This window comes from Bolinopsis microptera, chromosome 7, assembly GCF_026151205.1.
Source record: "Bolinopsis microptera isolate Bmic1 chromosome 7, MBARI_Bmic_1.0, whole genome shotgun sequence".
Lineage (NCBI taxonomy): Eukaryota > Metazoa > Ctenophora > Tentaculata > Lobata > Bolinopsidae > Bolinopsis > Bolinopsis microptera.
In genome coordinates, this window is record NC_087078.1 from 17,177,092 (window position 1) to 17,202,373 (window position 25,282).

A 25,282-nucleotide genomic window follows, 5' to 3' on the forward strand; every position below is an offset into this window, starting at 1 on the left:
AGATATTGAACAACACAGGGCCAAGGTAATAGCCTGGGGTTCCCAGGTAAGTGCCAATATTAACTTTCTTGAACGCCTTTTCACCGATTGGCCCAGTTGTCCTAGTCAGTCGCACCCTACTACTAAACGGCACGTGATGGTTTGTGTTTTAATGCTTATTAATTTAAACGATTATTCAGTTATTTGGTTATAAATTAAAAGTCATATTTCCTTTTATTAATCACGGCTCGACCATTCAGTCATGCCAGATGTTGAGGCAACCAGCTCCCGTAGTTCAATAATTGGAGACCAAATAAATATAGAAATTCAAACAATATACACATGATATAGCAATGACCCTATATAGAAATTCTTTAAAAATTGAACACATTTTAAAAACTGAGGTAAAAAATAAAACCCTTTGTAATAATATTATATAACAAATTCACATCACAACAAAAAGCAGTTTGAGCCCCATCCAACAAGCACTCCATGACCTTTTAGGGTTTAGGAGTGTTGATCAGGTTAAGGTCCAAATCACCTGTTGCCGTGGGTGGAAGAGTTCTGGTACCTCTGTACCCCCTGATAGAGATTATACAAATAATACCAAATAAATGTAAATTAATCGAAGTTCACAATTCATCGTCATAACATATATATATTATAATAATCAATAATGTTCGATCAATAAGTTTATTCTGACGATACCGGCCCTCTATATAGAGGGGACTTCTGATAGCTATCAGAAGTCTCATAATAAAGTCTGACAATGGTGATGATGTTTATGTAATTATTCTTAATTTAGTCTAATTTAATAATTCCTTTCCACTTTCCCTGTTATTGATGATGGAGTAAATGTATATGTGAATATTACATTTTTGATATTTCAAATAATGTTGATAGAAAGGGACCATTTTCGTTATCTGTCAATTGTGTTCTGTCAATTGAAAAATTTTATTTTATTGAATAATGAATATATTATTAAATTGTTTAAATGACTTAATACAATATATATATTTGTTAATGGCAATTATTTCAAAATAAGAAAATTAATAAAATTGCAATTTTTGTTTTAAATTTTTTTGTTTCACTTAAAATAATTACAATTGCAAAATTGGTTTTTAATTTTGAGTTTAAACTCTAAAGCATGAGTAACTTTGTCATACGTTGTATGACCCGCCGCGCACGAAGTGCGCGCGGCTCCCCCTGTAGTGAAGCGACCGTGGGGGTCACCACGTGATACAATGCCATGTGTAGTCAAACGCGTCGCCAAAAGTTGCTCTCGTCCAATGAAATTGCTGCATTATGTAAGCCAAGCTCCGCATATGAATATATGTAATTCAATTATGCATACTGACTTGCAAAATGCAGCGATTTCATTGGACGAGAGCAACTGTTGGCGACGTTTGGCTACAAATGGCAGCATTTGATCGAAAACCTGGTTTCAGCCCCCCCCCCCCCCCCCCCCCCCCCCCCCCCCCCCCCTGTGTATAAACATTCAACAATCAACGAGCGTGCAAAATGATTCGAATATAAAAACTCGATCTTAGAGATTTTTCTTAAATGTAAAACAAAAAAGTTCCCAACAGTTGAAACCAATTTAAATTGATTTATTTTCGGACACTGATTCCAAATCACTCCAATGACATAAGGTTAAAATTGGTAGCGCGATGCACTACTGGGTCGCGCCGTGCATTTTCTCGTATGCAGATCGGCGAGATGCAAAGGATTGATTGTAGCGCGATGCGTTACTGTGCCGCGCCGCGCACTCAATGAGGCTTCTCACAGCCTCTAGATCGGCGAAATGCGCTACTGTGTCGCGCCGAGCTGCGATGAATTGACATCGTCAATTAAAGGATTGACATTGTGAATCAAGGTTAAAATGATATCCTAGCAAAATATTGGCAAAAACTGTTCCAATTCCAATCGTGACCCCAGTTTTAAAAAATTAGTTCCATAATTATCGCTTGACATAGTCAATTAAGGGTTAGGATTTTCAAAATATAATTGTTGACCTTAGCGTTCACATAGCCATGTGTATACGCGCTACTTGTATCACGTGGTGACCCCCACGGTCGCTTCACTATAGTGTAGCGTCTTCGACGCTACATGGGGAGCCGCGCACTTCGTGCGCGGCGGGTCATACAACGTATGACAACGCGCTACTGCAAGCGAGAGGGCTCTGGTTAGAACAAACCTTAGCGCCGTACAGTTTCTGTGGTAAAAAACGAATTGATGGTTTAACCTTATATGTATCGTAGAATGGCGTGATTTACTCACATCGCTAAGCATTTGGATGGATAATTAGCATACGCCATACAAGGATCAAGTGACCTTCAAACATGACTACCAGCTACATCATGTAACCATAGCTCTGAAATAAATAAATTCAAAATTGCTCTACATAGAAACATGTGGCCTGATCTTATCATACTGCAGTGGTCCCCAGGGGTTCGGTAAAGCCCTTACAGCAACTGGGTCTTTTTACCAGTCACAATAAAAATGTTCATGCCTGTACTGTCATAATATAAACTGTAATCAACTGTTTAAAAATTAGATAGCTTTTGCTAAAATTTTAAATTTTAAGTCATAGAGCAATCTACTCAATTTTCCAATTTTATAATTTAAGAATAATATTTTACCCTAACTATGATGTGGTGGAATTTCATACTTAACTAAAATTCAACTTTGAAATAGATTATCAGTGACAACAAAGTTATAGTTCAAGACATCCATTTTGCGCAGTGTTTCCAATATTAGAATTTATGATAAGTATTGATTGAATAATATAAGATGTTCAATGTTGTAGAGTGATTTCAAGAGTAGTGGTCCACAGGGGTCCGAAAAAGCCGTACAGGCACTTGGGTCCTTATCCTTGTCACTAGTCCCAATTGGATTCACTTTACACAAAACATGAACGTCTACAATTTAGACGTACACATTGGCACGATATTTATTAGAAAGCAAACAGTATAAAATAATACGTGCGTGCGCGGCTTGAGCCGCGCCGCATAACAATTTATGCGTTTAGGGGCTGGAGTACGCGTATTTACAGATTAATGAATTGTTGCATTGTAAATATTTAAAGTTGACGATATATTATGATTTAATAGTAAATTTTTCAAAGCTGGCTTTGGACTTAGGTAAAATTATAATTTATTTATTTAAAAGAAAAAACCACGGATAGTTTTAAATTTACATAGTCGTATAACTATAATCAAGTTAATCCTGTTTTCAAGAATGCGCGGCTTTGGCGGCCAGTTATTGACTTGTACATAAAATTGAATTTTAAACAGAAATGTGAATGTATTAAAATTTAAAACTTTCAAAACGGAGGCTTATAAATATTATTATATTATGATTGTAAAATAAAGGATAAAATTTTAAATTTGTTTCACTATAATTGGTAATAAATTTAACTTTTGTTTTATTAACTTTTGTTTTATTATATTATGTTTTTGTTAGGGATTGGGTCATATTAGGGTTTAGCCGTTTAGAGTTACTGGTTAGGATCACTGATCAGATTTGAGGGTTAGGATTTCAAATAGTGAAGTCAATCACGATCAAGATATTTAATCCCGGGATTCTAGAATCCCGACCAAAAAATCCCGCGATTTCCTGAAAATCGGGATTCCCGAAAGCAAATGGTGCTCATCTTTATATGAGGTCCCATTTTCTGTAATGAAACATCATGTTTATGATATGACCCAACTTTAAATTTCACTATAAATATTATGATTATAACTGATTGCCAATGGTTGGTAATTATAGCAAATAATTTCTCCTTTGCTATGCTCAGAGCTATTTTGTGGTAACCCATGGAGCTAAAGTTCAAAGCAAAAATGATAATTACCAAAACATTTGTACACTTTATAACACAAAACGGGACTTCAAAATGAGCTCCATTTGCTTTATGCAATCCCGATTTTTGGGGAATCCTGGGAAATTCCCGGTTTTATTTCCTGATTTTCGGGACTCCGGGATTGATTATTTTGATCAGGATTGACTTCACTAAACTGCAGTTCTGGTTTCAGGTTTGCAATACATACATTGAACTGGGTCGTCTTGATCTCCTTAAATTAGAACAGGAGATTGGTTCAATGAAATTGGTCCATAAATGACTGCATAAACAAAATTTTTAACTACTGTAAAGTGTAAAAATCCAAAACACTGTACGAAATGAATAGATAAAAACCCCGTTTCCTGTAGATATAAAACTGGTTTTGAAAAGCAAATCAAAACTAAGCCCAAAAACTTAAAAAGACTAGTATAATCATAATAATAATGAAAATGCTATTCATTAAAAAAGTTGTTGCAATTAGTACGCCTTTCATAATGCCTGGGAAGTAGCTTCTTATCTATATCAACATCATAACCAATGTATCCAAATGCTGTTGCATCATTACCCAACCACATGTAAACATACTGTTTGAGGATATACGGGAGGTTTTGCCACATGGTTTGAACTTCTCCTTTACTCATTACCCCTGAGTGTGTTATTTTGAACTTCAACTTGATAATTACCTCTTACAATGAAAATAGTCAAATGAGGAATAATAGCTGTTTGTTAACTTTTTGATTCACTTTTTCAGTTTTTCGCCCGAGTAGAAACTTTTAAAAGTACCACCAGCCAGTCAAAGCTTGTTCATATTCATCAGCTTTCATTACAGATGGTTAATGGTTATTAGCTTGCTAATTGCTATTGACCAGCTTTTAGCATGTCTGGTGCCTAGATGCCAAATTGTCCCTCTTTACATATTGAGGCTTGCCAGGAATAACAAAGGACGTGAATTACCTGTCTGTGTACTCGCTATTTGCAGTAAATCGTACTCTATCCCTAGTTTATTCTTCAGAAATTCAAAGTCGCTGTCCATTGTTTCAACAGTACCTATAAAGTCGTAACTGAAATTGTATAGTGTTTTTTTAATATTCTAACAAGCTGACATATTTCATATTCAGTCCCAATTCTACAGCCTCTGCCAGGTAAGGCAGTAAGCTAAATACAGCACTAATTATTTCACTAGAAAATCGGTAGATTATTTAAGGCTGCTCTCTGTGTTTAAATAAAATGAGCAAATTACTTTCAGTTACAGCTTTGATACATACTTTATCCTGCAATGGTCACACATACTAAGCATGTCATTGAAATGAGTATTGACTATCAGATCTTTCTGAAAAAAAGCAACAATTTTAATTTCCCGTGGAAAATTGGTGCAAATACCCGCCAAACTCGTTTAAAATTCAATACTGATAAGTGATATAGAAACTGCTGCTTCGATTCCAAAAATGTACAATCCCCAACAATATCTATTGTCTATGGATAGTATGTTAATTGAGCTACATTATTCATTACTTACCAGCACATCACCCTTGAAATCTTGAGGCATGAATATGGCGATCAAGAAAAATATACCGAGGGTGACGAATTCTTCACCTTTTTTACAATGGTGCTCCACTTCCTGCTCCATAAAGGAGTATATCTGCAATGAACATCTGTTACTGGTCAACTTACTTTACAAATTTACTTTTACTCGTATAAAATCTTCAGCACTATAGATATTATTTAAGAACTGCTTTAAGAACAAGAATTGCGCCCGTTGTTTCGTTTTGGCGGACGCTAGATTTCCATTTCACATTTACTATAAATTTAAGTATAAGCTCCAATCAGCTCACTTCAGTGCTTCATGATAATAATATTGATAAATTATGCATTAAGTACAGGAAACACTTGAAATTCAGTTCAATTGCCAAAGAACTTAACTTGTAAAGCAAAGTACTTAAATTGTAAGCAAAGGTAACTATACTGAATACTCGTGTACACATCAATACACTACGCGTGCCACGTACAAATTGGGCTTATAACCTAATATTATACATTACATCGTATACATTAAAACACAGTTGCGCCGCGCATTCATGGATCACAGGCTATCTATACATCACATCTCCGCAAGCAATCCTCGCGCGCGCAACTTTTTCGTTGCATGGTTACTAACGGAAGTAAGGAAGGACTGACGCGACGACATATTCAGACCCACCTACTGCAATCTCCAAAATCCACGTTTTTCTGCAAAAACGTCCATTCGTAACCTTTCACTATTGCCTTTTTTCAAAAGGGTGAAAAGGAAAAAATAAAACATACTTCTTTTGGCACAATGTCACCGTCAGGTCGTATCGCCATTAATTCCTCAACACACGAGCACATCTCTATTGCTCTTTTAGTTCTGTACACTTTAAACGAGTGATCTTCCGAGGTTCCTACAATATAATCCATATAATGTAAAGTTTAGTGGACCACAACTAATGCAATGTATCGTTGGTAAATAATTTGATGGATTAGTTTAAGTAATTTAATTCAGTTTGTTTAACTAATTATTCCAAATCCTCAAACATAAACTTTTCCAGAACCTGTGAATTTGTCTCTATATCCTGAGAGTAGTCGTGATAAAGGATCCCTTACAAACGTTATCTTGTAATATTCATCGTTTATCGTCCTGACCATTCTTTTACGATTCCTCTGATAAATATGAAAATGTCAAGTCTCCAGACATCTAAAATCCTGGATCATTCAAATCACTTCATGATACACAAAATAAACAGCGGCTTGTAACAACTTTCAACTTCTGAACTCTCCATTTTACACTCTCGGTAAACTTTTACCCACCTCTGGTTTTCTGTAGTAATAAACTGTGCCTCCATCGTCCCAGTACTCCTTGCTGTGAGGGTATGTCATGTTCTTTGCTTCCTCCTCTGTGATTAGTCCTCTCATTTGTAAGATAAGAGTCTTCCAGTTGGATGAACCTTATGGGAAATAAGAATAGAAAACACTGTTTTCTGAAAACAGGAATCTATTTCTATGATTTTTATTAACTATTGAAATTTCAGAGAATTATTATCCCTATGATTTTCCCGAAAGAAGAACATCACTCAAGGAAATATTGGGTTCGCATAATATGGGGCTTTTAAAAAGATAAGCCACTTGATCAACAGACAGTTCATGGAAATAAAACCTCCTTTTTTATGATTCGTTCGTAAGTGCGGCAAAATTCTTGTTGGTACTTATATAAGTTTGAACAGCCGTTAGTTTTAAGGTTGGCACCTGTCTGGATATGAGTATTTAAATAAAATTATCATTACGATGGCTTACATTCGGGTCAAAGTGCTGGAAAGTACAACTGCTGCCCCTTCTACTCCCTTTACACATTTTTATTTCTATTAAGACTCATCAGAAGTCGTTCAGCATGTTTATTTTCAGTTCAAATTATTCTAATTCAATTAGATGACAGGAACAAAAAATAGTCATGTTGGGATTTTTACAAAATTTGCACATATATATCAGCTTTAAAATAAATTGATTCGTTTTAATACTTTCAACACTACTATATAACAAATAATTTGAGGTATGACACGCGGAAAGAGTACACGATCCAGAAATGTCAAGAGAAGTCCAGAAAAGATCGGTGGGACAACAGATAATGGTGAAATTGACGACGAAGAAGATCGCAGCTGTGAATGTAGAAAATATATTGAGGAGGAGTTTTCTTTGGCATGTGCAACTTGCGAAATGTACTGGCACTACTGCTGTGTTGGGCTTACAGGATTAACGCAGGAAGAAGGTGACCGCTTGACTAACTGGCGCTGCCAAAATTGCTTTATCTCCCCCCACATCAAGGGCACGAGGAGCCAGTCCACAAATCCAGACAGTGAAGAAACCAAGACCCTGAGAAATGTTATTAGAGAAGAACTTGAGGCCCTAACTCCGTGTATCAGAGGAATTGTTGAAGATTCTGTGAGTCATACCAGTTCTTCTAATGATTCATCTGAAAAACCAAAAGAAATCACAAAAATAGTGAACCAGGCTTTCAAATCCTGGGCAGATGTGACTGCAAATAGTCAAAAGAAAGTTATTGAAGAAATGAGCATACAGCAAGCTTCACAAAGTGTTGTCAGTAAAGTTCAGACAAAGATGCACACTGATGCATATGAGCGGAATTTAAGGAAGCTCAATCTGTGTGTTTTGAATGTACCAGAGAGCAAGAAAGCTAACTCCAAGCTACGTCAGGAAGAGGACTCGAATTTCTGCAAGGAGACATTAAAGATTGAAAAAAGTGACTTTATCAGTTGCCATCGTGCAGGTAAAGTGGATTCAGACAAGCCAGACTCCTGTCGGCCATTGATCATCCAGACAGCTGACCAGGAGTCAGTTAACTATTATTCCAACCATGGCAAGGGCTGGAAAGAGTCATCATACTGGATAAATCTGGATCTCTGCAGAGCAGACCGAGAGATCCGTTTTTTAGCCAGAGAAGAGAGGAAGAAGAGGCGGGAAGAAGCAGAGAAGAAAAAGACAGAGAAGAAGGCGGAGAAGAAGTAAATAGCAGTAACAAAGAATGTAGTCAGCCCATGAATATTTTTTATACTAATGCTAATGGACTATTTAATAAAATTGATGAACTAAAATGTATTCTATCAGTTTATAAATCTATTCATGTAATCTGCATTACAGAAACTCATTTTAATAGTGATATTTTAGATGCTGAAATTTTTATTGAAGGTTTTAGTATGTTTAGAAAAGACAGAGATTTTAAAATCGATAACTCCACTAGCAACATAAGTGGAGGTGGAGGTTCTATTATTTATATTAAAAACAGTTGTAATGCGTCATTAGTGAGCTCATTTTTAAAAGCACCAGACTCTTTAGCTATTAATGTCAATACCTCTGGTGGATTGATTAGTATTTGCTGTATTTATAGGTCTACTTCTTTGAATTTAGAACAGAACAATATGTTATTATCTTGCATCAAGAACATATCTAGTGAAAAGAATGTTTTTGAAACCATTATCATAGGAGATTTTAACCTACCTAATGTATCATGGGAAACTGGTAGTGTAAATAGTGGTATTTCTAGTAAGAATCAGGTTTTAATGATTCAACAAAAGTATATTGATTTATTTAATGACAGTGGTTTGACGTGGTACTTTACTAACGAAACAACCAGAAGACGGCTTGTGAAAGATACTCTCCAGGAGAGTCTTCTTGATCAGGTTTTGTATACAAATGATGCTCTTGTCAACGGTTGTAAGATCGTTTCTCCGCTTGGCAAAAGTGATCATGTTGGGATACTTGTCGAACTGGTTGTTTCGCCCAATACTAACAAAAGTCCCAAACAAAAGATTTTAAAGCCTATTTGGGGTAAGATTTCCTCAGAAGAGTTATTTAACTTTAGTATGAATAATATTGACTGGGATTATAGTTGTAAAAATAATGTTCAAGATATGTGGGTTGAACTACATAGTAAATTGGAGTCTGTTGCTGCAGCTGTCCCAGCTGCTTCGGTTTATCTCGACAACAGACCTGTCAAGTTGCCATGGAGTACAACTGCACTTAAAAGAATGAGGAAGAACAAGGACAGAGCATGGGCTGAATTTGATATTAATCCTTCTTATATTAACTTGAGCTGTGCAAATAGCAAGCAGCATAATTTTGAGGTGGCAGAGATTAAAGCTAAAGTAAATTATGAAAAGAAGATTACATCTAATTTAAAACAGAATTGTAAATCTTTTTACTCGTATTTGCGTAATAAACGTCAAGTGAAATCAAGTGTTGTTTCTTTGGATAGAGGAGATGGTACACGCACAAATAGTTCATCTGAGTCAGCTGAGGTACTTGCTAGTGCCTTTAGTTCTGTGTTTGTGCGTGAACCACCTGGCCCTCTTCCCCAAAATGAGAGTTATAACAAAGAGGTGATTGATGATATGGAAATTAGCAGTTCTGATATCAAGAAGCAGCTTTTAAAGCTTAATGTTTTTAAGAGTTCTGGTCCGGATGGCGTTCATCCAAAGTTGTTGAAATCTTTAGCATACGATGAAATGTTTGTTGAAGCTGTTACTAAATTATTTGTTAAATGTTCAGAAACAGGAGTCCTGCCTGACATTTGGAAGACAGCATCTGTTGTAGCATTGTTCAAAAAGGGTGTTAAATCTGATCCCTTAAATTATAGACCTGTCTCATTAACTTGTATTTTGTGCAAAGTTTATGAAAAGTTGGTGAGGGCACATTTATTAACATTTTTAGATAGAAGAACGAATTTCAAAGCATCAGCATGGATTTGTGAAGGGTAAATCTTGTCTATCTAATCTCTTAGAGACATTTGATAATATTCTTGATATTTTAGACGAAGGTGCTCCTGTTGATCTTTTGTATTTTGATTTTAGTAAAGCTTTCGATACAGTCCCCCACTTTAGACTTCTATCTAAATTGGAGGGGTTTGGGGTCAAGGGAAAAGTTTTAGATGTTATAAAAGACTTTCTGACAGACAGAACCATGAGGGTTTGTGTAGAAGGACAATGGTCTGAGGTGAAACACGTATTATCTGGTGTTCCCCAGGGGTCAGTATTAGGTCCTTTGTTATTTATTCTTTATATAAACGATTTACCTGACAATGTTAAAAATAAGATTAAATTATTTGCAGATGATCTCAAGTTAGTTTGTAATGCAGCTAACCATAAAAGTGTATCAGATGATATTTTAGAACTCGAAATTTGGGAGAGTATTTGGCACTTAAACTTCAATCCTGCCAAGTGTAAAGTAGTCCATATTAATCTGAATAATAATCCTAACTCGAATTATATTGTAAATGGAGTAGAACTAGAAGTATCTGCACAGGAAAAAGATTTGGGGGTTATTACCCATAGCTCCTTGCTTTGGAATGAACAGATAAAAGCATGTATTTCTAAAGCAAATCGTATGATCTGCTGGATTGTAAGGAACTTAGTTATTAGAGAAAAGGTTGTAATGATAGCTATTTATAAAGCTTTGATAAGACCTCATCTTGAGTATTGTGTCCAATTGTGGAATCCAGTTGCGGCTCATGGAAGTTGGGGGACTGTTTTGGAGCTGGAGAGCGTCCAGAGGCGGTTTACCCGTCTTATTGATGAGGTGGGTACTCTGGATATCCTCAATTTGACAACGCTGGCAGAGCGGCGAATACGCGGGGACCTTATTGAAGCTTTTAAAGTAACTAGTGGTTTGACTGAATATGGATCGGGTTTGTTCAGAATGAGCAGATCTGGTCTTAATCTAGTTTCAACCAATAGGTGTAGTAAGAGTGTAACTAAAGTTAAGAATCTCCAGTCGTCTTTTCTTCTGGAGCGAGTCATTCCTTACTGGAACAAACTCCCTTCAGATGTCAAGAACTGCTCGACAGTTTTAAGCTTTAAAGTTAGGTTGGAAAGATTTAAGAAAGAAATGATTTCTAAAAACAGTGTAAATGATTTTTATTTTTGGAATGTTTCGAACGAAGTTTTAGGGAAAATTGAAGGACCCAGTTATTTAAGCAATAAGGAGACACATAATGAATATCTTTGGTTTCATCCTTTTGTGGCAAAGAAACGTTTTATAAATCTTTATTCCACTGGGAAGTTTTAATTAATTATTTATATATAATGCAGTAGATTTTATTAATTAATAAAATTGAATTTAATAAATTATTAATGTTGATGGAAGAATATATCTATTTGAATTATTTTTCTATTTAGTGCAATGATATTTTTTTAGACACTTGTGATGATGTAATGTCATAATCTTTACTTACTTACTTACTTACTTTACTTTCAATTATAATCATGTCTCTATCATCTCTAAAATTCATAATACTAATAGCTCCCACGTGCATGTTACGCTCCCGTGTGCATGTTTGGCGCGGGTCAGAACTTATTGTAAAACTAAAAATAATGAATAAGTGACCCCCTTTATAGCGCTAAAACTTTTTCAACTCTAGAGTTATAAATAACTCTAGTTGAATTTAAATATTAACATTCAACTTTTAAATGTACTCAAAAAATGATTTCTTCAAGGCACTAAGCTGCTAAAAGCAACTGAAAGAAGGTGCTATTCTACCATAAAATGTGATAATCTACTAAGGCGTGCAGTGTGCACCATATCTCTTCAAAAAGCAGCTCTAATTTAATACGTATAAAGTACTTTTTTTTTACTTGCTTATAAATTCTGACGTGTACAGACCAACATTGAACGGCGAATCGTTTAAGATCACTTTTAAGGCACTTAGTAAAAAAAAGCCTTATTAATTTTTGAAAAAAAGACAAGTTTTTGAGTTTGTTATTTTCCTCGAAAGGTCCTACATGAATTGGTTTGCATAATTGTATATTATGATTCAGAATAAATTCATGAAAATGTTTGATTCACGAATTTTAAAATAAGTTATTGCAATGCGCGCAATTCAGGGGAGTGTGCTTTTTTCAAAGATATGAATCACGTTTTAAAAACGTTCATAAAAACAAAATGTTCATTTCTCCTTGACGAGAACTACTGTTGCTGTGTCCGTATTACGCTTACAGATCAATTAGCTCTCCGTATCGCTGTCACATGGTGAGTCTTCACGACTCACAACGTGAGTGTCTCTGAGGTGATCCGCTATCCCCGTAGTCCATTCAACTCCTACAAACTGTCCTGAAAAAACTTATTGTCATTATTTATGAGTTTTAAGTCTCAACCTCGCACGAACAATGATATAAACTTAGATTAACATGTTGAGTTTGTCTCTGGAGGCAATTATGGAATTCTTGACAATTCACTTTCAGTATGGTGAGGATAAAAGGAAACTGTTATGTTTGATTAGCATCGTTAACTTAGTAAAACAGAATTCGTCAATAAACAAATGCCCCTCGGCCCCAATGGCCATTTCCCAGTTTCGGATTAGTATAACTTACTAAGCATCGGAATTGACATTTGTTCGAAGACGTCGCACACAGGTTCTCTGTGGTACTGGCTGAAGTGGTTGACAACACCTTCAGTTATATTCACACCGACGAACTTCCCTGAAAATTTGAAGTCTGTTTATGAAATCATCATGCCCTTAGACATAAGTGTGCGTTACCTTAGCGAACTTTATCTGAACCGGAACGGTCATACATCCGGGGCACTCTCGTGGCACTGTCTAGTCGTGTTAATGCACATTACACATGTTCAGAGATTGGCGTGAATCCTGATAAGAAGAGTCAATAATAAAAGAAGTTTACACTTACCCAACATTCCCCAACTGGAAGACAGTTGCTGGAACAGTTCCTCCGTGAGCACCTTGTTAAAGTAGGGGGTGGTGTATAGGACATCCCACCTGGTGATGTTGTGGAATGTTCTGGCGGTCTCCAGCTGGGTCAGTGTGTTTGTTAGGGAAGTTGAGCAGGTATCCAGCTGCTCCCCTGTCTTGTTGTGCTGAGCTGACTCTATCTGCAGCTCGCTCTCCGTTCTTTCGAGTTTACCTTTTACTGTCCCTAGCTCTTCATGGGTAGAATTCAGTTCTTCTTGGGTGGAATTCAGTTCTTCTTGGGTGGAATTCAGTTCACCTCTCACATCTCCTAGCTCTTTTAGGGTGGTATTCAGTTTCACCACCGTCCAACTAAGTTGACTCTCTGTTTCGTTCAGCCGTCCGGTAACATTCGTCAGCCTCTCTTGTGACCTCCTCAATAGAGTTTTTAAACACTCCATATCATTATAAATATCTATCTCTACCTCTCTCACAGAACCGCTCCTGGACTGGGACAGTATGTATTCCCATCGCAGATCACCAGTTCCAGAGAATTCTGTAAGGTCCAAACACATTCCACCATCTGCTATTTTCTTTACATCCGCCGAGCTGAGTGCTTTAGAGAAAATGTTGAACTGATAGAACTGGCCTCCGAATATAAACCCAGAAAGTGAACTGGTATGGAGTTGATTGAAGTACAGAGTTCCTCCCATTTTCAATGTTCTTCCAGAGTCGGTCGTACCTGTGCCTATCAAGTTACCATCCAGATACAGGTTGGTGCTCCTCGAGGCGAGTGACCAAGTAATACAGTAGTTAAACCAGCTCCCGACAGGTGTTGTGAACACACTCTGCTTACCGTTCAAATCTCCATCTCCTAAAAAGTGGTTGTAAACCCCGTTAGAACTTATATGGATCTCATTACCCGGTTCGTAGTCAAACACGAACGGGTAGTCGGCAGATGTGTCTACACGTTTTATCCAAGTGCAGATGGAGAAGGAGTCTTGGAACGGGGCCATATTATACTTAAATGCAATGTAGTCATTAGTGGAGGCACCAAAGTGAAGAGCAGTATACTGCCTATCATCAGAGGCAACAGCAGACAAGACGATGACGACGATCAACAAGAGGAACATAACTGCGGTTTGCGAGCGAGAATTGAAGCTTCTATTATCTAGTCAGAGTATGCGGAGGTGTCATACAAAAGTTGGAACGTTCGGGAACAGAGCTGATTGCTCTTAACATGAATTTAACCTGAACCGCTAATTTTTAACACTAGATAACACAACAAGGTGGCACAGCAAACCTCATAAAACCAACATTCTCGAACTTGATAATATATCCTGCATATTTTACGATTATGCGAGGGTTTACCCCAAGTTCGGAAACCTTATCGTGGGTAATATTATTCATTAATTACTCAAGATAATGGTAGTATGTTGGGATATGAATTAGAAAGTTGAAATCTGTTGATAATCGTAGGTATAAGGATAATTAACACTTTTAATTCACTCTTAGTCTTCCAATCTGCAACGCATCTAATAATAATTACTTATTAGCATTACTAATGGTAATAAATGAAAGTTGTTAACTAATTTCTCGACTACAAATAAATACATATGTTTAGGATGTGGTGTGACAGATTCAATATATTATGATATATTTTGATGTTGCCACGGGTACCAATTCATGCCAGCCCGTTGAGATTTTTACAAAAGTTGCACACAATTTGTGCCAGCAAAATACGTGCCACTAATACGTAATATATATCAGCTTCAAAATAATTTGATTTGTCAATAATAATCATGTCTCTATCATCTCTAAAATTCACAATACTAATAGCTCCCACGTGCATGTTTGGCTCCCGTGTGTGTGTTAAGTGTTTGGCGCAGGTCAGAACTTATTATAAAACTAAAAATAATGAATGAGTGGCCCCCTTTATAGCACTAAATCTTTTTCAACTCTAGAGTTATAAATAACTCTTGTTGAATTTAAATATAAACATTACATTTTTAAATGTAATATAAAAATGATTTCTTCAAACACTAAGCTGCTAAAAGCAACTGAAAGAAGGTGCTATTCTACCATAAAATGTGGTAATCTACTAAGGCGTGCAGTGTGCACCATATCTCTTCAAAAAGCACCTCTAATTTATTACTTATAAAATAATTTTTTACTTGCTTATAGATTCTGACGTGTAAAGACCAAAATTGAACGGCGAATCGTTTAAGATCACTTATAAATGAGCACCTTGTAAAACAATCTTTCCTCGAAAGGTCCTCCATGAATTGGTTTGCACAATTGCATATTATGATTCAAAATATATTCATGAAAATGGTTTGGTTACGAATTTTAAAATAATTTATCGCAAATTGCAATGCGTGCAATTTGGGGAGTGTGCTTTTTTCAAAGATATGAATCACGCCTTTAAAAACGTTCATAAAAACAAAATGTTTATTTCTCCTTGACGAGGACTACTGTTGCTATGTCCGTATTACGGTTACAGATCAGTTAGCTCTCTGTATCGCTGTCACATGGTGAGTCTTCACGACTCACAACGTGGCTGTCTCTGAGGTGATCCGCTATCCCCGTAGTCAATTCAACTCCTATAAACTGTCCTGAACAAATTTATTGTCATTATTTATGGGCCGTTAAAAGTTTTAAGTCACTTGAAACTCAACCTCGCACGAACAATGATATAAACTTAGATTGACATGTTGAGTTTGTCTCTGGAGGCAATTAAGGAATTCTTGAGATTTACCTTTCAATATGGTCTAAGACATCATACATGGAATTACTATAACCGAGCGAGGATAAAAGGAAACTGTTATGTTGAGCATCGTTAACTTAGTAATAAAGAATTCGTCATTAAACAAATGCCCCTCGGCCATTTCCCAGTTTCGGATTAGTATAACTTACTGAGCATTGGAATGGACATTTGTTTGAAGACGTTGCACACAGGTTCTTTGTGGAACTGGCTGAAGTGGTTGACAACACCTTCAGTTATATTCACACCGACGAACTTCCCTGAAAATTTGAAGTCTGTTTATGAAATCACCATGCCCTTAGACATAAATGTGCGTTACCTTATCGAACTTTATCTGAACCTGAACGGTCATACATCCGGATCTTGATGGTACTGTCAAGGCACTCTCTTGGCACTATGGCGACACTGTCGCGGCACAAAATAAATTTTGTTCCATCCAACTCCAAGTCAAAGTCCGTCAAAATTGTTCCCCACAATTAATATTATTCTGCTACAAACTTATTACCCAGGATATGAATTCTATTGAATTTCGGTCAATTACAATTTCTATCGTACTAATATCATTGGATCAGAAAATGAGAAAATTTCGAATTTGTATAGGTTTGAAATGCAGCTTCGAGCTTTTGTGTTAATGTCCGTTCAGGCAATTTCCGGTCAAATTACGTCCGATAAGGTAAGTTATACAGTTTACACCGATAACAAACGTTAATGTACATTACACATGTTCAGAGGTTGGCGTAAAATCGTGATAAGAAGAGTCAATAATAAAAGAATTTTACACTTACCCAACATTCCCCAACTGGAAGACAGTTGCTGGAACAGTTCCTCTGTGAGCACCTTGTTAAAGTAGGGGGTGGTGTATAGGACATCCCACCTGGTGATGTTGTGGAATGTTCTGGCGCCCTCCAGCTGGGTCAGTGTACTTGTTAGGGAAGTTGAGCAGGTATCCAGATGGGTCAGTGTGCTTGTTAGGGAAGTTGAGCAGGTACCCAGCTGCTCCCCTGTCTTGTTGTGCTGAGCTGACTCTGTCTGCAGCTCGCTCTCCGTTCTTTCGAGTTCACCTTTTAATGTACCTAGCTCTTCCTGCGTGGAATTCAGTTGTTCTTGGGTGGAATTCAGTTCACCTCTCACATATCCTAGCTCTTTTAGAGTGGTATTCAGTTTCACCTCCGTCCCACTAAGTTGACTCTCTGTTTCGTTCAGCCGGCCAGTAACATTTGTCAGCCTTTCTTGTGACCTCCTCAATAGGGTTTTTAAACACTCCACCGTATCATTATCATCAATATCAATCTCTACCTCTCTCACAGAACCGCTCCTGGACTGGGACAGTATGTATTCCCATCGCAGATCACCAGTTCCAGAGAATTCTGTAAGGTCCAAACACATTCCACCATCTGCTATTTTCTTTACATCCGCCGAGCTGAGTGCTTTAGAGAAAATGTTAAACTGATAGAGCTGGCCTCCGAATATGAAACTAGAACTTGAAGTGGTATAGAGTATATTGAAGTACAGAGTTCCTCCCATTTTCAGTGCTCTTCCAGAGTCGGTTGTACCTGTGCCTACCAGATTACCATCCAGATACAGGTTGATGCTCCTCGAGGCAAGTGACCAAGTAATACAGTAGTTAAACCAGCTCCCGACAGGTGTTGTGAACACACTCTCCTTTCTGTTCAAATCTCCATCTGCTAAAAAGTGGTTGTAGCGCCCGTTAGAACTTAACAAGATCTCATGACTCGGTTCGTAGTCAAACACTAGCGGGGAGCTGGCAGAGGTGTCTACACGTTTTATCCACGTACAGATGGAGAAAGAGTCTTGGAACGGAGCCATATTATACTTAAATGCAATGTAGTCATTAATGGAGGCACCAAAGTGAAGAGCAGTATACTGCCTATCATCAGAGGCATCAGCAGGCAAGACGATGACGACGATCAACAAGAGAAACATAACTGCGGTTTGCGAGCGAGAATTGAAGCTTCTATTATCTAGTCAGAGTATGCGGAGGTGTCATTTTCCTCTTGGTTGGTAATATACTTAATGATGGAAGTACAGTGTATTGGCTATGCCCCGCTTACTAGTTTAGCTCTATCTAGTCCCCTGCTACACGGCATGTAAACAGGGATTGGCTAGTTAGAGGCGGTCCGTGTAGGCCTTACACTGTGCTTTCAGCAATACTCATACAACAGTTGGAACGTTCGGGAACAGAGCTGATTGCTCTTAACATGAATTTAACCTGAACCGCTAAGTTTTTAACACTAGATAACACAACAAGGTGGCACAGCAAACCTCATAATGCCAACATTCTCGGACTTGATAATATATCTTGCATATTTTACGATTATGCGAGGGTTTACCCCAAGTTCGGAAACCTTATCGTGGGTAATATTATTCATTAATTACTCAAGATAATGGTAGTATGTTGGGATATGAAGGTTAAAATCTGTTGATAATCGGATAATTTTACACTTTTAATTCACTCTTATTCTTCCAATCTGCAAGTACGCATCTAATAATAATTACTTATTAGCATTACTAATGGTAATAAATGAAAGTTGTTAACTAATTTGAATTTCTCGACTGAAAACAAATACATATGTTTAGGATGTGATGTAACGGATTCAATATATTATGATATATTTTAATGTTGCCACGGGTCCCAATTCATGCCAGCCCGTTGAGATTTTTACAAAATTTGCACACAATTTGTGCCAGCAAAATACGTGCCGCTAATACGTAATATATATCACTTTATATCAGCTTCAAAATAATTTGATTCGTCAATTATAATTATGTCTCTATCATCTCTAAAATTCATAATACTAATAGCTCCCACGTGCATGTTTGGCTCCCGTGTGTGTGTTTTGGCGCAGGTAAGAGTTATAAATAACTCTTGTTGAATTTAAATATTAACATTACATTTTTAAATTTAATATACAAATGATTTCTTCAAAACACTAAGCTGCTAAAAGCAACTGAAAGAAGATGCTATTCTACCATAAAATGTGGTAATCTACTAAGGCGTGCAGTTTGCACCATATCTCTGCAAAAAGCACCTCCAATAACTAGATGTATTCCTTTGGGTCGAGCTCGTCTCAATACAACTCTACTAGAATCCCTTCAAAGTTTATACGGCTATGATTTTATAACAAATAACTTCACCGCTTTGGGTATAATTTATATGAACGATGGCTCACTGATGGATATTGTCAACAGTAATTATAATGATAAATTGATTAAGGTTCAGTCTTGGATAAGCCGATGGAGCAAGAGGGATTTGACGCTTATGGGTAAATGCACAGTCATTAAAACCCTTCTCTTTTCCCAATTAACATATCTTGTTTCTCCTCTCCCTCGACCGGATGCTTCCTTTATCAGAATCTTTGACACGACTATTTTCCATTTTCTTTGGGGTTGCAAACGCGATAAAGTAAAACGTGAGATTATTACCCGAAATAAGGAACACGGAGGCCTGGGACTTTTTTATTTATCTGATTTTATTACAGGTCTTAAAACCAGCCTCATATCCAAGCTACTAAATAATTCCTTTCACCACACTTGGAAAGATATTATGATTATGCAACTGAAATTTCCTGACCATATCACCATCTCCGTAGAAAACGGTCTCGCTAAAACCAACTGCCATTTTACTCAAGACGTCCTTAATTGTTACACTGAGTGGAAGATAAGTTCGGTAAATGCAGCCTTGGGTTCTATTGATCACTGCGTGTGGTACAACCCAGCAATAACCGACATCGGGGCCAAACTTTGGAACAATCATCTGATTGATAAGGGAATATTTTACATCTCAGATTTCCTTTCTATAGACCAAAGTACAATCCTTAACTACGATATGTTCATTAACAAGTGGGAGTTGTCTCCAAATACTATTTCCAAAACTGAGTACTGTAACATTATCATGGGGATACGGAGATATAACTGCCCCACTATTAACTCAAGGAATATTGAGTTTGTTGACTCAAATATAAAGCTTAAATTTTTACATTCTGTAACTGGACAGGTGAAGGGAAGTAAAATTCGGGATAAAATGTACGACTCTATCTGCCCAAACGAGCTGTCCCCATTACGTCAATGGGTTATTGACCTAAAAAATCAACCAATAGAATGGGTGGTCGTTCTAAGCAACCTTTTTTTCTTAGTATCTAAAAATTTTAAGTTGATTCAATTTCAGTACAAACTTTTAATGAGGATCACGACGTGTAGATACATGAGACACAAAATGAAAATTGTTACAGATACTCCCATGTGTAGCCTGTGTAACACATACTTAGAAACAATTCCTCATATCTATCTCCACTGTATCCACACAAATAGCTTCATCACAATACTTGAAGATTTTATCAAAAGGAAAATCGATAGAAATTACAAAGACCCCAATAAAATTAATTTTATAGTTTGTAATCACACTTCACAAATTATAAATTATTTTAATATTGTTCCCAAATGGTACATTAGCAAAAGATTTCAGGCAGGGGACATGCCGATCTGGCAGGGGTATATCAAACTTCTTAAACTTTCACTTACAGGAGACAAAATAGGTCACAAAAGTTCTATTGTGTCGATCTTGGCCGATTAGGGCAAATTGTCCATCCCATTTATATTGCTGTCTTTGTTATTTAATTTTCAATGGTTATTGTTACTATCTTAGAGTACTACTAGCTGTTTTTGTAGTACATGCCCTGCTTCCTTCCATTCCTAAACTACCTTACAAGCTCTTCCTCTTTTACACCCTTTTCACTCACTTCATTTCACTCATTCACTTCATATCTTATTATCAAAGTATCTGCCAAAACCAACATGGCCCATGTGGAAGGGGCCTTGACGTTGTTTACCACTTGGCCCTGCATCCCAAGCTGACGGTCGGCCTCCACTCTCTAAAAACATACCTTCAGAGAAGGCAGATGGTCAACAAATAGCGATGCTAGAGCTTGGTGTGAACAAATCTTGACCTACTTTCACACCTTTGGGACGACTCTCGCAAATGCGAGAGTAATGACCCCAGGGAGGGCCCCATTGGTTTTAGTAGGTTGCATATTTATTTTAAAAAAAAAAAAAAAAAAAAGCACATCCAATTTAATACGTATGAAATACTTTTTTACTTGCTTTGAGATTCTCTTTTAGATTCGTGTACAGACCAAAATTGAACGTCGAATCGTTTAAGATCACTTTTAAGGCACCTAGTAAAAAAGTCTTATTAATTTTTGAAACAAATACTAGTTTTTGAGTTTGTTATTTTCCTCGAAAGGTCCTTCATGAATTGGTTTGCATAATTGTATATTATGATTCAGAATAAATTCATGAAAATGGTTGATTCACGAATTTTAAAATAAGATATTGCAATGCGCACAATTCAGGGGAGTGTGCTTTTTTCAAAGATATGAATCACGCCTTTAAAAACGTTCATAAAAACAAAATGTTCATTTCTCCTTGACGAGAACTACTGTTGCTATGTCTGTATTACGGTTACAGATCAGTTAGCTCTTCGTATCGCTGTCACATGGTGAGTCTTCACGACTCACAACGTGACTGTCTCTGAGGTGATCCGCTATCCCCGTAGTCAATTCAACTCCTATAAACTGTCCTGAACAAATTTATTGTCATTATTTATGGGCCGTTAAAAGTTTTAAGTCACTTAAAACTTAACCTGGCACGTACAATGATATAAACTTAGATTGACATGTTGAGAATGAGATGGTCTCTCTGGAGGAAATTAAGGAATTCTTGAGAATTAACTTTCAGTATGGTCTAATACGTCATACATGGTATTACTTTAACCAAGTGAGGATAAAAGGAAACTGTTATGATTAGCATCGTTAACTTAGTAATAAAGAATACGTCCATAAACCAATGCCCCTCGGCCCCAATGGCCATTTCCCAGTTTTGGATTAGTATAACTTACTGAGCATTGGAATTGACATTTGTTCGAAGACGTCGCAGACAGGTTCTTTGTGGTACTTGCGAAAGTGGTTGACAACACCTTCAGTTATATTCACACCGACGAACTTCCCTGAAAATTTGAAGTCTGTTTATGAAATCACCATGCCCTTAGACATAAGTGTGCGTTACCTTATCGAACTTTATCTGAACCGGAACGGTCATACATCCGTATCCCGATGGCACTGTCGAGGCACTGTCGAGGCACTATGGCGGCACTATGGCGGCACAAAATAAATTTGGTTCCATCCAACTCCATGTCAAAGTCCGTCCAAATTTTTCCCCACAATTATTCTACTACAAACTTATTATCCAGGATATGAATTCTTTTTAATTTCTGTCAAATACAATTTCTATCCTACTAATATCATTAGATCAGAAAATGAAAAAATTTTGAATTTGTACAGGTTTAAAATGCAGCTTTGAGCTTTTGTGTTAATGTCTGTTCAGAATTATGTCCGTTCAGGCAATGTCCGGTCAAATTACGTCCGATAAGGTAAGTTATACAGTTTACACCGATATCAAAAGTTAATGCACATTACACATGTTCAGAGGTTGGCGTGAATCCTGATAAGAAGAGTCAATAATAAAATAAGTTCACACTTACCCAACATTCCCCAACTAGAAGACAGTTGCTGGAACAGTTCCTCTGTGAGCACCTTGTTAAAGTAAGGGGTGGTGTATAGGACATCCCACCTGGTGATGTTGTGGAATGCTCTGGCGCCCTCCAGCTGGGTCAGTGTGCTTGTTAGGGAAGTTGAGCAGGTATCCAACTGCTCCCCTGTCCTGTTGTGCTGCGCTGACTCTGTCTGTAGCTCGCTCTCCGTTCTTTCGAGTTTACCTTTTACTGTACCTAGTTCTTCCTGCGTGGAATTCAGTTCTTCTTGAGTGCCATTCAGTTTACCTATAACTGTCTCTAGTTCTTCCTGAGTGGAATTCAGTTCTTCCTGAGTGGTATTCAGTTCTCCTTGGGTAGAGTTCAGTTCCCTTTTTACTGATCCTAGCTCTTCCTGGGTGGAATTTAGTTCCTCTTGAGTGGAATTCAGTTTACCTTTTACTGTCCCTAGCTCTTCCTGAGTGGAATTCAGTCCGCTTTTTACTGATCCTAGCTCTTCCTGAGTGGAATTCAGTTCGCTTTTTACTGATCCTAGCTCCTTTAGGGTGGTATTCAGTTTTTCAGTTACTATCTCAAGTGTTTCCTCCGTCCCACTAAGTTGACTCTCTGTTTCGTTCAGCCTGCCAGTAACATTGGCCAGCTCTTCTTGTGACCTCCTCAATAGGGTTTTTAAACACTCCACCATATCATTACCATCAATCTCAATCTCTATCTCTCTCACAGAACCGCTCCTGGACAGGGACAGTATGTATTCCCATCGCAGATCACCAGTTCCAGAAAATTCTGTAAGGTCCAAACACATTCCACCATCTGCTATTTTCTTTACATCCGCCGAGCTGAGTGCTTTAGAGAAAATATTAAACTGATAAAACTGGCCTCCGAATATGAAATGAGAACTTGTACTGGTACCGAGTTTATTGAAGTAGAGAGTTCCTCCCATTTTCAATGTTCTTCCAGAGTCCGTCGCACCTGTGCCTATCAAGTTACCATCCAGATACAGCTTGGTGCTCCTCGAGGCGAGTGACCAAGTAATACAATAGTTAAACCAGCTCCCGACAGGTGTTGTGAACACACTCCGCTTACTGTTCAAATCTCCATCTCCTACTACTTGGTTGTAAACCCCGTTAGACCCTAACAAGATCTCATTACCCGGTTCGTAGTCAAAAACTAGCGGGTAGGCAGCAGAGGTGTCTACACGTTTTATCCAAGTGCAGATGGAGAAGGAGTCTTGGAACGGGGCCATATTAAAAGTAAATTCAATGTAGTCATTAGCGGAGGCACCAAAGTGAAGAGCAGTATACTGCCTATCATCAGAGGCATCAGCAGGCAAGACGATGACGACGATCAACAAGAACAACATAACTGCGGTTTGCGAGCGAGAATTAAAGCTTCTATTATCTAGTCAGAGTTTGCGGAGGTGTCATACAAAAGTTGGAACGTTCGGGAACAGAGCTGATTGCTCTTAACATGAATTTAACCTGAACCGCTAAGTTTTTAACACTAGATAACACAACAAGGTGGCACAGCAAACCTCATAAAACCAACATTCTCGGACTTGATAATATATCCTGCATATTTTACGATTATGCGAGGATTTACCCCAAGTTCGGAAACCTTATCGCGGGTAATATTATTCATTAATTACTCAAGATAATGGTAGTATGTTGGGATATGAAGGTTAAAATCTGTTGATAATCGTATGATAATTTTACACTTTTAATTCAGTCTTAGTCTTCCAATCTGCACTGCATCTAATAGTAATTACTTATTAGCATTACTATAATGGTAATAAATGAAAGTTGTTAACTAATTTCTCAACTACAAATAAATACATATGTTTAGGATGTGATGTGACAGATTCAATATATAATTATGATATATTTTGATGTTGCCACGGGTCCCATGCCACCCAGCTAGTTTCACTGCCCCCTAATATGTCAACAAGGCTTGACTTTAATAAAATCACAGTCCCGATCAAAATCGGCCTATTTTTGGCCGGGACCAAACAGGGATTTTTTTCTAAATTCTTTGTTAAATGGGTTGTTTGTTTTTTTGCTAAACAACTAAATTGAATAGAGTGGACCGTCATCAGTTTCTCCTTTTCCCAGACAAAAGTAAATGATATCAATTTGAATTACTATTCTCAAATGCAAAATGATACTGAAAATTAAATCGGTCACCCACTTTTCCCATTCATACATTATTGAATCACCTCAATTCACCTCAACTCACCTGTTTTGCCCATAACACAGAGAGCGAACTTCTTGTCTTCAACAGGAAGCATCCGCTTATGAACCCCTCTACTAGGATAGAGACATGTCTTTAACTCAGGGAACTCCTTACATCTCACCTTCACCAATCTAGCTCTCAACTCACCGTTCTGTGGGAGTCCTGTTGTTGGGCAGGTATTTGGGGTACGGAATGTGCATTCCTTCACTCGTTTACCTACTCTACCGTGTTTGAAAATAATTTTAAAAGTATGTATAATTCTTCTATTTGTAAGGGACATAAAGAATCAGTTTCAAGATTAGAATGAATTAAAAACAAGTTGGGTACTAACAATGAAAGAAGATTTTTTGATACTGTCACTTTGTATCTTACTGTCAATCGATATTTCCAATGCTTTATTCTGATCTGTATCCCCAATGTAAACTGAGAATAAGAGCAGGTCAGCAGGTGAGACTCTTGGATGATCAGAAACTCTAACTGCAATCAGGCAAAAAGCATTAAATTTTATCAGTAACCTTTAGATTAACTCTCATGATAACTTACAAAAGTACAAAGTAGATAGAGCAACAAGAAGTAGCACCAACTTCAAACATCGGCCCTTAGCCTTCATTAACCGACACACACTGCACATAAAATGACAATTACTACACAAGTAATGTACATGTAGGTTATAGATACAAAGAACAGAACTAGTCACGGTAC

General features: G+C 37.3%; 5 protein-coding genes across 7 annotated transcripts in view; 2 read left to right on the forward strand and 3 right to left on the reverse strand.

Moving 5' to 3' along the window:
• Window positions 1-4,188: 4,188 nt before the first annotated feature.
• Window positions 4,189-25,206, reverse strand: LOC134818448 (carbohydrate sulfotransferase 11-like). Of its 2 annotated transcripts, XM_063828013.1 has the most exons (10): window positions 25,124-25,206; window positions 24,912-25,003; window positions 24,584-24,731; window positions 6,644-6,780; window positions 6,388-6,496; window positions 6,122-6,237; window positions 5,337-5,459; window positions 5,086-5,150; window positions 4,775-4,881; window positions 4,189-4,466 (listed from the first exon to the last, which is right to left on the reverse strand). In XM_063828013.1, the coding sequence occupies exons 1-10, from the start codon at window positions 25,188-25,190 to the stop codon at window positions 4,273-4,275; spliced, it is 1,158 nt and encodes a 385-aa protein (XP_063684083.1). In that variant the 5' UTR covers window positions 25,191-25,206; the 3' UTR covers window positions 4,189-4,272. The 2 variants fall into 2 exon arrangements, with proteins under 2 accessions (XP_063684083.1, XP_063684084.1); XM_063828014.1 differs by lacking the exons at window positions 4,189-4,466; window positions 5,086-5,150 and having other exon boundaries at window positions 4,785-4,881.
• LOC134818455 (flagellar calcium-binding protein-like) overlaps window positions 7,347-25,282 on the forward strand; it is a 48,026-nt gene continuing 30,090 nt past the window's right edge. The window contains exon 1 of the mRNA XM_063828023.1: window positions 7,347-7,379. The gene's annotated coding sequence lies outside the window, so the exon portion shown is untranslated. The remainder of the gene's footprint in view (window positions 7,380-25,282) is intronic.
• LOC134818606 (uncharacterized) lies at window positions 12,188-14,215 on the reverse strand. Of its 2 annotated transcripts, XM_063828251.1 has the most exons (4): window positions 13,342-14,215; window positions 13,024-13,257; window positions 12,709-12,816; window positions 12,188-12,448 (listed from the first exon to the last, which is right to left on the reverse strand). In XM_063828251.1, the coding sequence occupies exons 1-4, from the start codon at window positions 14,153-14,155 to the stop codon at window positions 12,342-12,344; spliced, it is 1,263 nt and encodes a 420-aa protein (XP_063684321.1). In that variant the 5' UTR covers window positions 14,156-14,215; the 3' UTR covers window positions 12,188-12,341. The 2 variants fall into 2 exon arrangements, with proteins under 2 accessions (XP_063684321.1, XP_063684320.1); XM_063828250.1 differs by having other exon boundaries at window positions 13,024-14,215.
• LOC134818035 (uncharacterized) lies at window positions 15,925-17,741 on the reverse strand. The gene is made up of 3 exons (XM_063827445.1): window positions 16,911-17,741; window positions 16,572-16,847; window positions 15,925-16,046 (listed from the first exon to the last, which is right to left on the reverse strand). The coding sequence occupies exons 1-3, from the start codon at window positions 17,728-17,730 to the stop codon at window positions 15,925-15,927; spliced, it is 1,218 nt and encodes a 405-aa protein (XP_063683515.1). The 5' UTR covers window positions 17,731-17,741.
• LOC134818457 (flagellar calcium-binding protein TB-44A-like) overlaps window positions 18,552-25,282 on the forward strand; it is a 32,235-nt gene continuing 25,504 nt past the window's right edge. The window contains exon 1 of the mRNA XM_063828025.1: window positions 18,552-18,555. The gene's annotated coding sequence lies outside the window, so the exon portion shown is untranslated. The remainder of the gene's footprint in view (window positions 18,556-25,282) is intronic.